Raw genomic sequence first — 15394 nt, forward strand, 5'->3', positions numbered from 1 at the left:
ATCTCTGGCCTTCCGTGCTAGTGCTATATTATGTTTATGTTGCCATAGTAACAGTAGGGAGTGGAGCCGGGTGGCGTTTTAGGAAGATGATCCAAGTCAGAAAGCATTTAAGAAGCCGTATCAGATTAACTCGTTACACATCCGCTCTGAAGATGCTGCTGGGCTGTTACAGTAGATTACACAACGGATTCTAGAAAGCCTTATTAAAAGATAATGCGCTTTACGGAATGCAAAAAAGTTTTACAATTGATCCGTGTTGAACGGCGCTGAAAAATAATTAGCAAACGTGATGCTTATTTTTTGAATCCTATAAGGGCTGATGCCCACGGACAGATTATCGCTGCGGAATTCGCGGTCAGACACCCGCCGCGAATTCCGCAGCAATGTCCGTTCATAGACATGCTGTGGTAAACTATTCTCCCCTGCCCATGAGCGGAAATCAACTGCGATTTTTCTGCTTGCGGGGGAGAATCGCAATGTGTTCTACTCTGTGTGGAAAATCGCACGGACGGCTTCCATTGCAGTCAATGGAAGCCGCCCGTCCTGCGATACCTCCGCTGTGAGCACTGTGGAAGTCCCGCAAGAATCCGCATCACCACCCAGCATCGGCGCGTCATGCCCTGCACAGCACAAGAGCGCTGGCTCGCTGGCCGAGACACTCTGGCGGATCCAGAGAGGTGAGTATAGGGTCTGTGGGGGGCGCCGGGTCTGATTCCGCTGTGATATTTCGTATGCGGAATCAAGGCGGCCATGGGCATGAGGCCTGAATGCGCTGTCGTACATTCGTCGTTTTCTTGTGTTCATCTGCCCTTTAGATGTTTATTAACCTTGTACTTGGTGATATACTCGTGCGTTTGTGTGTGTGTATATATATATATATTTGTACTAGGTGATATACCCGATTTTATATATATATAGCAGCCCTGGAATATACAAAATGAGCCACAAAAATGAGCCCAGCACCGCACTGCTATGGAAGCCATCCAAAAGAAAATTTGTGTTGCCCATAGCAACCAATCACAGCACAGCTTTCATTTTACCTCAGCAGTATAAGAAATAGCAACCAATCACAGCACAGCTTTCATTTTACCTCAGCAGTATAAGAAATAGCAACCAATCACAGCGCAGCTTTCTTTTTACCTCAGCAGTATAGGAGATGAAAGCTGAGCTGTGATTGGTTGCTATTGCTATACAGGGTAAGTCGCTAAAGTTTTGATTCTTAATCACGCCAGTAGTCGTCGCCTGGTGCTGAAGAACGCTCATGCAAATCGGACCAGAACTGCGGACTTCAGTACAACATAAACAAACAGATTGTGCGTTTTATATAGAAGATTTCTTCCACTTCAGTGCCTGGCTATGGATGAACCCTGAGCGCTCGTCCTTTCTCGGGCAGCTGGAGCCTTTGCTGCATCATCAAAATAAATGGCGTTCAGAAGCAATCTGTCATTAACAATTAAGACGAGTCCATTTTCTTTGGAAGATTAGGAGTAACTGTCCGTAATACTGAAAGAACAAAGCTAAACGCCGCTTCATGCCAGGCCGTCTCTATACTGAGTGTCACTTAAGGCCCTTTCACCCGAAACGATTATTGCTCAAAATTCATTCAAAAGGCTGAAAGTGAGCGATAATTGTGACGCGCTATTCGTTCACACCTGCGTTAGGGTCAGTTCAGAGTTGTCGTCTCTCTGCTCTGTTTTTGAAGGAGAGAAACTGAAATAAAATAGATTGACTTCATTGGGGGTCTCAGAAAATACGGAAAATTGCTCTGTTTTCCCGTTCACAAAAACGGAAACTCAACAGAGTGGAGGCCAACTTAAGTCTTTCCAATTGCTTTCTGTTTTTGAAACCACATTTAAATCAATGGGGAAAACCAGATTTTTCCGCCTTATTTCAGTGTCTTTCCTCCAAGAACGGAGCAGAGAGACGGAAACCCTGAACTGACCCTAACGCATGGAAACCCTGAACTGACCCTAACGCATGGAAACCCTGGACTGACCCTAACGTACAGAAACCCTGAGCTGACCCTAACGCACGGAAACCCTGAACTGACCCTAACGCACGGAAACCGTGAACTGACCCTAACGCACGGAAACCCTGCACTGACTCTAATGCACGGAAACCCTGAACTGACCCTAACGCACAGAAACCCTGAACTGACCCTAACGCAGGTGTGAGAGCCGCCTAAGTGTAATAAACTGATAAAATAGTCACTAAGAGGCACCTTCGCAAGTGCTGCACTGCAGCTAACATATACATGATCACATGGCGACTGTATTTGATTTTTTTCCTTTTTAACTCTATTTTAACCATTAGGAACTTACATATGTGATTACACGGTAATACACTACACTAAGGCCTCATGCTCGTGAACAGATGAAAAATCGGTACCATTCGGCGCTGTGTAAAGATGCGCCGATTGTACTTGAAAAGTTTCCATGAAAACTTACTATAATTTTAACAGCATGGGTTCCATATGGGGTTCCTGCTGATACTGTGTGAGTTCTTTGTTCTACTGTATGATTCTATATGGTGTCCCATTCAGGTACAATATGAGTTTCTTGTACTTGCATACGAGTTCTATATGGTCTTACTCACAGGTACAGTATCTAGTTCCATGTACCTTCATATGGATTCCATGTGGTCTTGCTAACATTATATATGAGTTCCTTGTTCTTCTGTATGACTTCCATAAGGTGTTCTGAACAGGTACCTTATGAGATCCTTGTACTAATGTACGAGTTTCCTATGATGTTCCATACTGTTACCATATGTATTCCATGTAGTTCCGTATGTATACTGTATATATTTTCTTGCTTCATAACCAGTAATTTAGGCTGGGTTCACATCTGTTCTTTTGGGTTCCATTGTTTAGCTCCTGGGATGGAGGAGGGCAACAAATGGAAATACCTATGTAGTGCAGGAACGGCTCCCATTGATGTCAATGAGAGCCGTGCCTGCAGTTAGAAGTGACGGCCACTACAGAGAAGTTGGTGCGGAGACTTCTGTGTTATTGCAGTGCTGACAGCATGTGCCCACACAGCTGATTTGTCGGGGTCCCAAGCCGCAGACCCCAGCCAATCAACTATTGATGACCTATCCCGATGATAGGTCATCAATAGTATTTTATTGGAAAACCCCTTTAAGGTTCTCATGACCTCAGGGTACTCATACGGAAGGATTTACTTGGAAGGGATGCTCCAGTATCCATTAACTTCTATGGGAATAATGGGTGTCTATATATTTCATCTGGCTATAGAATGTCCACAAAAATACCTCCATGCAAAAACATGGCGAAACACAAAAAATTGCCCAAGAAGGGAAAATGTGATAAAACAATAGAAGAACTGTTACTTGCCCGTTTCAGCATTACTGATCCGGTGCTCCCCACCAGCCTCTGTATACTTGGCTGCCGCAGCCACATGCCTGTATGCCCCCATTACCACTTTCAGCCAATTACTGGCTTCAGTGGGCTTTTGCTGTACACCGCTAAGGCTAGTGATCAGTTACAGTGGTCACTTGGGTATATAGGCGCATTATCACTGTAGCCATCTAAAGTTAGACTGGCGGGGAGAGCCAAAGTGGCAGCAGTGGATCGGCGGTGGGAAAAACAGTTAAGTAATGGTTCTTGTATTGTCCTTAGGCAACTTTTTGGCCCAACTAGGAAAACCTCTTTTATTATGAAAAGATGGTCAAAAAGCGTAATTTTGTGCGCCTTCCATCTTCTTCCTTGGGTTCTCTTAGCTTTTCTTCTCCATCAGGAGTATTTAATAGCTTACACAATGAAGTTCTTACCTTGATCATGTGACAGGACCAAGCTATTTGGCCATGTGCAAAAAATACTGCTACTGAGAGCTTATAATTAATTATAACTGGACCCCCTGTGGTGCTTTAGAACATAGATGACTGTAGAACCCTATGATGATCCAAGTTGGGTTGTAAAATGCAGTCATATTATTTGAAACTAACTATTCTCATTCTCATTTGCAGATTGACTTAGAACCAGAAGGAAAGGTATACGTGGTGATAGATCTCTCTGGCTCCTCAGGTGAAGGTAAGTACTTTCTCAATAAAAATCAGTAAATCTCTAAGGAAATGTCTTTGTTTAGTGGTGAGTTTTTCTAAGAAAATGCTTAATAATGTATTTTGGACCACGTTTTATCTCTTAACTATATCAGGGTATGTTGTGGACAAGATCGTCTGTCTTCTGATTCACCCAAACTTTGCCTACCGATGCGCGAGTATTACTAGGAGGCACATCTCCATGGTCTAGTGACTCTTCCCGAGAGATATGCAGTAACTGGGTAAAGGATAGAGGAGGGTAACACCTGGTCCTGACTTTTCGACTTTAATAGGAAATGCTTCTATGAGGGGTGGTGTCAGGAAGACAGCTCCTTTATACCTTGCACAGGTCATTTATTCCGACGGTTTCGTGGACATCTATTGGATGGTTGGACACTTTTACGGATGCAGAGTGGTGAAAGAATGTCTCCGCATGGCCTGCTATAGTGCATTTCATTAGTACGTCTTGCAATGTGTTTTACAGGTGTAGATGAGTGTAACAACAATCCAGGTGGATTATGGCCGGAGAATTCCTATAGGAACATCATGTTGGCAGGGGGCACATGAAGGCATTGTAGTGTCAGGTCACACGGCCAACTTGTTCCAGGGCTTTATATACAGATGGTGTCTTTGTTAAGCTATTGAGTTATGTAGGCACCAGAAATGGTGGCAGTGACACAACGCAGACTGCAGAGACAGTTGGCATGCACCCTAAAGAATGGCAGTGCGTTTCAGACAGATGTCCGAGGTCTGGTCAGAAGAAGAGATTAGCCAGAAGGGCAAATAGCGCCAAGTAGAAGAGTTGTAGAGCAAGCTTAAGAACCCAGCTGAAGTGAACCAATTGCCAAGGGTGTCACCGCCTCAGCCATATTGTAACTTGCAGTATCGGAAGTTTATGTGGCTCTTTTTTTTGATTTTCGGGACAGTTGCGAGTAATAGGAGCATTTTTTTCATGGAGTCTAGGCTTTCATACTTCCCAACTGGTCCTGCAACTGGGAATCTGCCCTGTTCGATTACACAGGCTCTCTTACAGGCGGAACTTTCTATGATATCCATATGCCTTAATAGAGTATTTAGACAGGGACTGTCTTCATGGTATTGGTACAGTACCTCAATGTGTTTTTGGATTCTTTTTACTATTATTTATATGTGCATTAAAGGGGTTTTCTGAGACATTCCTGGGACAAAATTATAAATGGTTAATATCGCGGAGGCTCCTTGACCAGCCCCACGGCTTTGGTGCCCGCTGCACAGAACCCTTATGAAAGCGGCGGGTGGTCACATGCTGTTCATTGTCATGTGACCACTGAGCCACTCAGTCTTAAGCACTGATATTTCCAAGGACGCTGAAGCCTGTGAGTTGCTGAGCAGTCACGTGTACAATGAATGTCTTGTGACTGCCCGACGCTTCTTCCGGTTGTAGTGCAACTAGCATCGGGCTTTAGTGCTAGACAAGGAATAGGCAAGTATTCAATTTTTCTTCTTTATAACCCTTTTTAATTTTTTTTTTTTTTTTAAAGTCCCAGAAAACCCCTTTAACATTAACACAGGTATGAATTTATCCGAGTCATAGTATAATTATAATTTGTAATCTTTAAAGCTATGTACATCATGACCTCTAGTGCTGAGAAAATGTTTGAAAAGTTCTGTTAGGCTGGATCGCCAAACTTCGGTTCAGTCTGAATTAGTTCGAATTGAACCAGAACTTCAACAATACCCCTAAAACTGGAGTTTGTATGAATGTTTATAGAAACCCACACAAACATCCATGCAGATGTTGTCCTTGGTCAGAGTTGAACCTATGACTCCAGTACTGCAAGGCAACAGTGCTAACCACTGAGTCATATTTATGGAGACGGGATTTTAGTGGGTTTGGCTGAGACGAACCTCCTGAGGATTGGGTTTGCGCCAGACCAAACCTTTAAAAATTTTTGACTCGAAACAAGGTTTGACTTTTTTGGTTCTCTCAAAACTACTCACCAGTGCTTCAATGTGTCTTAATAGAAAAGAAATGAAGCAACTTTGTAAATAGTCACAATTCAAAATATTCTCCCATTTTCTGTCTACAGCTCCTATGCAAACCTATAAATCTCCATGGTTACAGACTACAAACAAACCCCATGTAGTCTGATCCATCCCCTACTTCTTTCTACCATACCTTTATTATGCCAAAAAGAAGTAGAAGACTGACGGAAGAGACTATGACTGCAGGATCAGACTACACAGGATTTGTTTTGTAGTCTGTAGTCATGGAGACAGAAAATGGTAGAAACTTTTAAGACTATAAGCAAAGTTGCTCCCTACTTTACAATACAATAAAATGGCTGTAAATGCATATATTGCCTGTAAGATACATGAAAGGAATGTTCTGACTTTTTATAAAGCCGAAAAGCCTTTTTGAGAAAGTAGTAGAAATTCCAGTTAAAAATTCGGGGCTTCTGGGATTTTGTTGCTTGTTGCTCGGTTGCTAATTATTTGTGAGGTATTTTATTTGGCGATTCCTTGCAGTTCCCGGTTTGGATGTGAGCGGTATACCACATAATTAGAAAAGCGATTGTTATGTAACGTGTTTGATTCACAGCCTCCATCTGCTGTGGAAATGTTTGTGCCAGCTCCTCGACTCAGCGAGTGCGCTGCGTACGTCTTCCCCGGCCTCCGGTGTGAAGTTTACACTCTTGTTTAATACCGTGCAAAGTCGTTAAATAGTTAATAATAATCTCCGCTCTTCTGAATGGTTTTCCTAACTTTCACAACTAGTGTTTATGGATATTGGCTTCGCTGCCCATTTTAGCAGCTTTATGTCACGATGCTGAATAATTCCGGCTGTTTCTGGGTATCGCTAGCGGTGCTAAGCCTCTCCGCGGTTGATGCTGTCTTAAAAAAGCACAACCTAAAACCCTTGGCAAAATGTCAGGTTTGGTTCTTCAAACTTACTAATAAAAATGATCCTTTTACATGGAGCGAATTTACGGCCTGATGTAACGAGTGCCGATTGCTGCTCGTTTCATTTTTTGCCTTTACATGGGATGCGGATTGGCTTCTGGGGTTAAAAAATCGGTAATGTGATCGTTCATCTCCATTGGCTGACTGTACATCTTCCTGTTGTTAAGGCCGGCTTCACATGGACGTATGGGCTAACGCAATACGCAGTTCGGTCACATGTGCGTATTTTGCATGCTCATGTTTGGCTGCGCAAAAAAAATTGAACACGCTCTATCTTTCTGCACATTTGTACACCAAAGATCCGCGTAAAAGTCAATTGGGGGGGGGGGGGGGGGCAAATACACGCAAAATACACAAGGCGATCCGTGATATGCATCATGATTCCGCTGGAAGAAGAACACGTTCTGGAACTAATTAGCCATTTAATTCCGTGCGTTTGTTGCTATGTACAAATGAAAGTTTCTGCAGTCACGCAATTGTACTTACACCCATAAGGGGAAATTTACAGACAATCAATGCTGGCATAAACAAGCCAATCAATCGATGTTCGTTCGGCATCTAATCAACGGTCCCTTTACCAGGCCTGATTGTGCATATTTTGGCCCTATTAATATTGAGGCAGCAAATGGAGTCACTATTACTATTCGGGTCACAACTGGGTGCATTATTACTTCTTGGGGCACTGTTACAATTGGGACCACTACTGGGGGCATCATTACTATTGGGGCCACTACAGCGGGCACTTTTACAATATTGGAGCCACTACTGTAGGTACTATTGCACCAAATATTGAGGCCACCGAGTGGTACACAACGATTGGGGCCACAACTGGGAGGATTATTACTACTGGGGGCGCTATTACTGTTGGGGTCACTATTGGGTGACACTATTACTATTGGAACCACAACTGGAGGCATTATTACTACTGGGCGCACGAGTAGTATTGGGGCCACTACCTGGGGCACAGTTACTAGTTGTGGCCACTAGAATAACTGAGGTAAAGAAACAATATACCTTGTGATAAACCACGCCCCAAACCACACCCTCTTTTACCTTGACCGGTATTTTTTTATGACAAAGGTGCCAACCCTGAGAGTGAGTATGAGACACAACTCCACGTCACCTAAACTATAAGCACCAAAACTTATTTTATGGTGCTTGTAGTTCATTGCAGATCCCCTTTAATACATTTAGGGTTAGGTCAGAAAAACAGCAGAACACCATAAAAAGAAAGTCTTAATAATCTGCATTCATGCCAAGTGTTCTTGAGTCTTGAGATATTACTTTTATTTCATGTGGCCTAAAAAAATACAAGGTCCATTAATTATGCCCTGTCTACTCTCACTGCGATCTGCCAAGATCCCCCAGCTTGCTGCCACAGTACAAATACACAACATGTCTAAAAGCATTTCTGCCATCGATCAGCCACCTGCAAGCGTTGTACCCAGAACCGAGGTGCCATAAGGACAGAACGCGTCGGAAACGTTCCATGTATGTTAATACTGATGAGTCTGAAGAGTCAATTTGCATCCTAACGGTCTAGGAATCATGACCCAATTTGGGAATTGGCAAAACTGGAATCATTCGAAAGAGATTGGCTGCAGGTAGTCAGAAAAAAGATTTTTAAAATGGTCTAAAAATGATACTTTATCGCCTTCCCGCTGCAGCGCTTTTTTGTTTTCCCAGTTTATTTTTTCCTTCCCAACTTTGGAAAAGTCATAGATCGCTTTTTTTTTTCTTGGCTATAGGGTGACAAAAAAACCCACAATTCTGGCATTGTCAGAAAAAAATATAATGTTCGCCGGGAGGGATTAATAATGTAATATATTGATAAACTGGACTGCCCAATAATACCAAATTTTTATTAATTGTTTTAAGAAAATTCAGGACTGGGATTTTTTTAAAACTTTTTTTTAGCTTTTTAATTTTTTTAAAAATTATTTAATACAGCTATTTTTTTCTATTCATCTTTACCTTTTTTTACGTGTGATCATTTGAGCGCTTACACAGTATAATATAATACCGTAGAGCTGCATTATACTATGTCCTGACAAGCAGTCTATTAAGACGTGCCACAAGCAATAATTCAGAGCAGCTCTGGTGACCTTCAGAAGGCCCCAGGTTGCGATTACAACTAAAAGCCGACTGTGGTATTTACATAGTTACCAGGTCTGATTGTGGTCAAGGCTGATCGTGGCTGCTGCCGGCAGGTGGCAGCTGTTAATGATGTCTGATACTCGCCACGTATATAAAGGGCTCGGCCTACCGAGCCTGCTCCAGCCACCAGAAACCGACTTGCGCAGTGCATGCATGGCACACATCAGGAAAGGATCAAAAGGGTTTTCCTGGGCCAAATTTAAAAAAAAATCTTGCCAGGGTGATGAAAAAACAAAAACATCATACACTCACCTTCCCTGATCCTCCACTGCTCTTGTTTCTCCAGTGCCCAATCCCCTGCTGCTCTCTACTTCTTGCTACAGCACTGATGACATCTCGACAACGAGGCACGTGAGGGCTGCAGCTAATCACCGGCCAGAGTGAGCTGATACTTGACGAAAGAGCTCACATACCCCCCCCGTCGGTGCCATCATCGCTACAGCAGGAAGTAGAAACCAGTAGGACATTGGGCACTGGCAGAACGGGAGTGGTGAGGTCTTGAGTGAAGTATGACTTTTTAATGTCTATGATTTTACTAGTGTTTACCCACTATCCTGGGCAAGTTTCAAAAAGTTTTTGAGGGCTGACTAGGCACTTTAGCGCCTTAGCGCTCCAGGACACATATGTACCTCCTGGATGCATAGGGTCTGTATTGAATGGGATTTTGTGCTGAACTCACTCCCTACGCCACCGGTGTAACCTGTCTTTAACAGCTTGCACCCGGCTGCATCAGCTATGATCAGTGTTCACATGCATCATGGATGTTAACCCTTTAGGCTTGGTTCCCACAGGGCGGAATCCCACTGGAAATCCCGCGGTTTGACTGCAGTGAAAAAACGCGCAATTTCTGCCTGGAAAGCGTTGCTTCAAAACCCGCGGCACTTAGCTGCAGGTTTTGGAGCAGCTTGTCCGCATTCTTTTCAGTTGTTGCCGGCGCTCCCATAGAGGAGAGTGCGGCCGCAACGGAAGAAAAAAGACACGCTGCGGCAGGGGAATTTGCGCCGCAGGACCTGTTTATGCCGGCCCCGCCGTGACGGATTGACCATCCTGTGCGGACAAGATTTTTGACAAATCTTGTCCACATGGCCGGTAATACCGGGAATAGCCGCTACAGACGGATTTGCCGCAGCGAAATTCCGCACGGAATTTCCGCGGCAAATCTGCCCTATGTGAACCCAGCCTTAAATGCCTCAATCACCGTTTGGGGGGGGAGGCAGAGAAGCCCCTGCGATGAGATTGCAAGGTGCTATTCAGTTATCATAACAAGCTCAGTGCCTTCTCAACCGCACTGGTCACATGTAGCGATGGCAGGCCATGCTTGTAGGAGTAATAACGATGGCCATTTTGGACCATATTAAAACAGAGACGCCTTTTTCAGAACTTTTTATCTTTGTTCTTTTCTTTTTCATAAATCTTTAAAAAAATGTCTTCAAATCACTTGAACATTGTCTTGGGCCTTGTGGCTACACAGAGCTCGTTTGGCTTAATCCCAGTTACCTAATGGAACATCTGGCAGCTGCCGTGATTTCAGAGTAGGCAAATATCAATGGCGGTTGTCTGACAGCGTTTTGATCATATAAATGTGTGTGTGTGTTTTAGTTTTAGACAAGATTAATTATACCACCCAGCTTCATATTGCCTCAGTGGGTACAGACGAAAAAAAATGTCACTGAATGCTTTCCAGAGCCCTGCACTACTAAATATCGTGACTGATCATCTAGAAGAGATCTGAATTGCTGAATCTTGAATGTTTTTGTGAATTTTTCTTAATTCTATGGTGTCTTCTACCCTTAGTTCGTTGGTGCAAACATACATATAGTGTCGAACCGTGAGACTTTGAGCCTACCAAAAATTTATACCAAACACAAGCATGTCCATTTTTAACTGCATGTTGTGTTATAATGCTATCATTAGCCCATTAAAGGGGTTTTCTGCATTTTTTTAACATAGTTTTAGGTCCCCCATACCTAAAACTATATAAAATATATCAAATCAATATACTCACAGTAGTACCTTGGGTCCAATGCCACAGCATCTGACAGGTGACATCATGAGGATCCAGTGATGTCACATGGGCAAGTTCGATTAGCTTAGTGATGCCCTTAACCTTATTGACTGGGACAATGTCCTCAAAAATAAAAGTACAAACCATAAATGGGAAATGTTTAAAAATATCCTAATTACTTATTGTGAGAGGTTTATACCTTATAGGAAAAGGGTTGGGAATAAGAGAAAACCAATATAGCTTAATAAAAATGTAAATGGGGCAATAAACAGTAAAAAGAAAGCATTTAAACTGCTAAAACAAGTAAAACAGTAAAAACCCATAGAGAAAAAAATTCATTATGTAAAAATCAGATAAAAGCAGCAAATATGGAGATAGAGAGACTCTTTGCCAAAGAGAGTTAAACTGACCCTAAACTGATCTTTCAGTATTAATCTTTTTACTATTTGTATAGTTAAAGGGTTGGCCCTTTAATAAATAATATAGGAGAAATTGTAGAGGGTGATGAGGAGAAAACAAATCTATTAACTCGTTTTTTCTCCAGTGTATTCACAGAGGAAAGTAACATGGCAGACAAGATACAAAGTGATAAAGTAAACTCTTCACTAAATGTCATCAGTCTAACCCAGGAAGAAGTGCAGAGCTGTCTGCAAAAAATTAAAATAGACAAATCGATGGGTCTTGATGGCATACACGCCTGGCAAACTAATAACTATGTTCAATTATATCAGGAGACAGTACAGAAATCTCTCATATCATCTATTTATACTCAGGACTGTGACTGTAACAAAGGGGCATCCGCTATGTATAGTGGAAAGAAGGTTTCTACACCGACATAGAAGGAGGTTCTTTACTGTAAGATCAGTAAGGCTATGGAACTCTCTGCCTGAAGATGGCATTTAAAGGCTTCAAATGGTGTTTGGGAGTCCCCAAACAGACCCCCATCTGGCAATGAGATTACGACGTGCTGTTGGGGTGCCATGGCTGTCTGGGCTGCCATGACTGATTGCTTATCAAGCCATACCTGTGGCATGTCTTGATAGACTGCCTGTCAGAATGTAGTATAATGCAATACTACGGTATTGCATTATACTGCACGAGGGATTCAATAATCGCAGGTTCAAGTCCTTGAAAAAATTACTAAATGAGTGAAAGAAAAAAGTTCTATTAATTAGACAAAATAAAAGGTAATAAAAGTTAAATTTAAAAAAAAATCACATATTTATAATAAAAAAATCAAAACAAAAAAAATGCAAAACATATTTGGTATTGCCGCATCCGTAAAATTCCAATCTATCACAGTAATGCATTATTTATCCTGTACGGTGAACGTCATCAGAAAAGAAAACCATAACGCCAGAATTACGATTTTTGTGGTCCCCGCTTTTTCTAAGAAAAAAATGAAACAACTGATCAAAAAGTCGTGTGAAATCCAAATACTACCAATAGAAACTACAGAATGTCCTACAAAAAAACAAGCCCTCACACAACCATGCCAACAAAAAAGTTTTGGCTGTCAGAAGATGACAGGTGAAACCAAAAGACGGACACAAAAAAAGCAGTGTCATTAAAGGGGCCGTCCGAGTTGTACCTTTGAGTAACATAATCAATTGTCATATACTCACTAATCAATTACTAAACTGTGTTATTGGCTGCAGCCCTGTAATGTCCCATAAATCGGGCGGACTGTGGTTGAAAGATTACTGGGAGGGGCTGGTGACATAGCGGGAGTGTGGAGAGGTGTGTATATGACACAAAATTTTATTTTACTGAATGGGGAAGGGGTTGTACCAAGAAAACCACTTTAGGGGGGAGAACAAGAGGTAAACGTCTGATAGATTCTCTTTAACCTTGTTTATTAGCATAGGGGGTGTGGTTTGGGTGTGGCTTTATTAGGGGAGGTTCTTACAGCTCTAAGCACTTTGTGCATATGGGTTCCTGAGTTTAATAAAAGCATAATTTATTAAACTGGCCCTAAGATATATAGGACAGGCCAGTAACATATGTAGCTTTCAGAAAAAAAAGTATGCCCAGCCCCCTTAATAAAAATTAGACCCTCCCATTGTGTGATGTAAGCTGTATTCCAACAGATGGCACTACAGAGATATTGTACCTTCTTTTATTTGCATACCAAATTTCCCAGAGGAGCATTGCAAGGCTTCTAAGCCTCCTCATGCTTGCTTGGTGGTCTTCAAAATGAGAAACTGTATTCCTCCAGGTTTATGGGTTAATGTTAGTGTCCTCTCCATGTGGAATTTCTGCTGTAGGCAGATACGCCATTATGTAAGGCTCACCATAACATGAATGTCACCCACATGGCAGTGCCCATGTTAACCTAAATCTAGGGAATTCTTTATTATCTGTGGCACCTTAAATAACAAGACTATATTATTTATTTTCCGGGGTTCGTATGCTCTCTAATCTGAATAATCAAAGCATAGGTGATTACAAAGAGATGCTGTATGTGCTTTCAGCGGCTGTAATTAGAATTTTACTAACTGATCCGCATACAACTTGCTGTCGGAGACTCGCTTTGATGTTGTAACATTGTGTCAGCTGTGTAACTTTTATTAATCACTTTCAAGTGCTCAGAGCTTTTACAGAGAGAACACAGGAATACATGGTGTTTCAAAAGTGCCCTAATGATTTTTTTTTAGCGCTGAATTTTAATAATATTCATAGCAAGGAAATAATGGCGGAATTAATTCAACTGTTCAGTTTCTATTTAGCTGTGGCTTTCAGATTTTTGCAAGAAGCAAAAATTGACCATTGTTCAGCGTGCCATCTGACTTCCCCTAATGGATAGTCATTTCCAATAAGCTGGTTACTGTATTATTCTATCTATCTATCTATCTATCTATCTATCTATCTATCTATCCTATGTCATATTTATTTATCTAATATCTATCTATCATCTATCTCATATCTATCTATCTCATATCTATCTATCTATCTATCATCTATCTCATATCTATCTATCTCATATCTATCTATCTATCTATCTATCTATCTATCTATCTATCTATCTATCTAATATCTATCTATCATCTATCTCATATCTATCTGTCTATCTATCTATCTATCTAATATCTATCTATCTATCTATCTATCTATCTATCTACGTCATATTTATCTATCTAATATCTATCTAATATATCTAGCTATCTCCTATCTATCTATCTATCTATCTATCTATCTATCTATCTATCTATCTATCTATCTATCTATCCTATGTCATATCTATCTATCTCATATCTATCTATCTATCTCATATCTATCTATCTAATATCTATCTATCTAATTTCTATCTATCTATCTATCTATCTATTTATCTATCTATCTCCTCTTGAAATCAATATGATTTATACCTCTTATTGCCGTCAACATTTGGCCTGCTTCAGTAAGCGCAGTGTCTGAGTTCGGTTGATCAATGGGAGTCTACAGTGGCGGACCCCCGCCGATCAACTATTGATGCCCTATCCTTAGGATAGGTTTTCAGTACTAGTGGGGTTAAATGCCCAGAATACCCCTTTAATCTACAAACAAGGCTTAGTACTTGACTGACTCAGTGATTTTATGTAGGACTATTGAGCTGCTGCCCTTGCCAGATCTATGTTATTGTGTGTTTGGCATCACGCGGCTCTCCGTTCAGGAGGGTGCCTTACAGCCAGCTGGTATGACAAATAGATGCATCTGTGATGTCCGCAGGTGCTACAAAATATCTGACTGTATGAGTCATCAGAATATGCTCCACATAAAGATCCTTATGGCCAGGTGCTTATCGGTGCGAGATATGCCTGCTAAAGGCTTGTTCACATTGTCATTCCATGTCTGCATACAACGCGACAACCTACTAGACGAGCGCACATGGAATAACTAGTTCTCTGCAAGCTGCAGGCAGGGCTTCCCCCTTAACACAAAGGTCACCTCCAGTGCCTCTAAGGCCGTAGCAAAACCAAGATCATAAAATGCGTTTCTCAGTAAGAGCCGTTTTATGTGAAATTATTTGACAGCAAACAAGTCGTTTACACGTACAGATCATCGATTAAAGTGCTCGTCACTTCGATTGTTCAGTCGCTCATTTTTATGTCATGAATATTGTTTAGAGTAAATGATTAATTGCTCAGTTGGGCGTAGAAATGTGCGAAGGAAGCTATATACAAACCTTTTATGCGGCATGGTATCACATTCTTTGGAAAAGTCCAGATACACAAGATCCAATGACTCGTC

The 15394-nt window shown here is 41.6% G+C and overlaps 1 protein-coding gene across 1 annotated transcript in view; it reads left to right on the plus strand.

Annotated features, from left to right (window-relative positions):
* Positions 1-15394, plus strand: part of PRKCE (protein kinase C epsilon) — a 331438-nt gene that overhangs the window by 115659 nt on the left and 200385 nt on the right. Inside the window, exon 2 of the mRNA XM_066595547.1 lies at positions 3988-4051. Within this exon, the coding sequence (XP_066451644.1) occupies positions 3988-4051 (64 nt within the window). The remainder of the gene's footprint in view (positions 1-3987; positions 4052-15394) is intronic.

This window comes from Eleutherodactylus coqui, chromosome 3, assembly GCF_035609145.1.
Source record: "Eleutherodactylus coqui strain aEleCoq1 chromosome 3, aEleCoq1.hap1, whole genome shotgun sequence".
Taxonomy (NCBI): domain Eukaryota; kingdom Metazoa; phylum Chordata; class Amphibia; order Anura; family Eleutherodactylidae; genus Eleutherodactylus; species Eleutherodactylus coqui.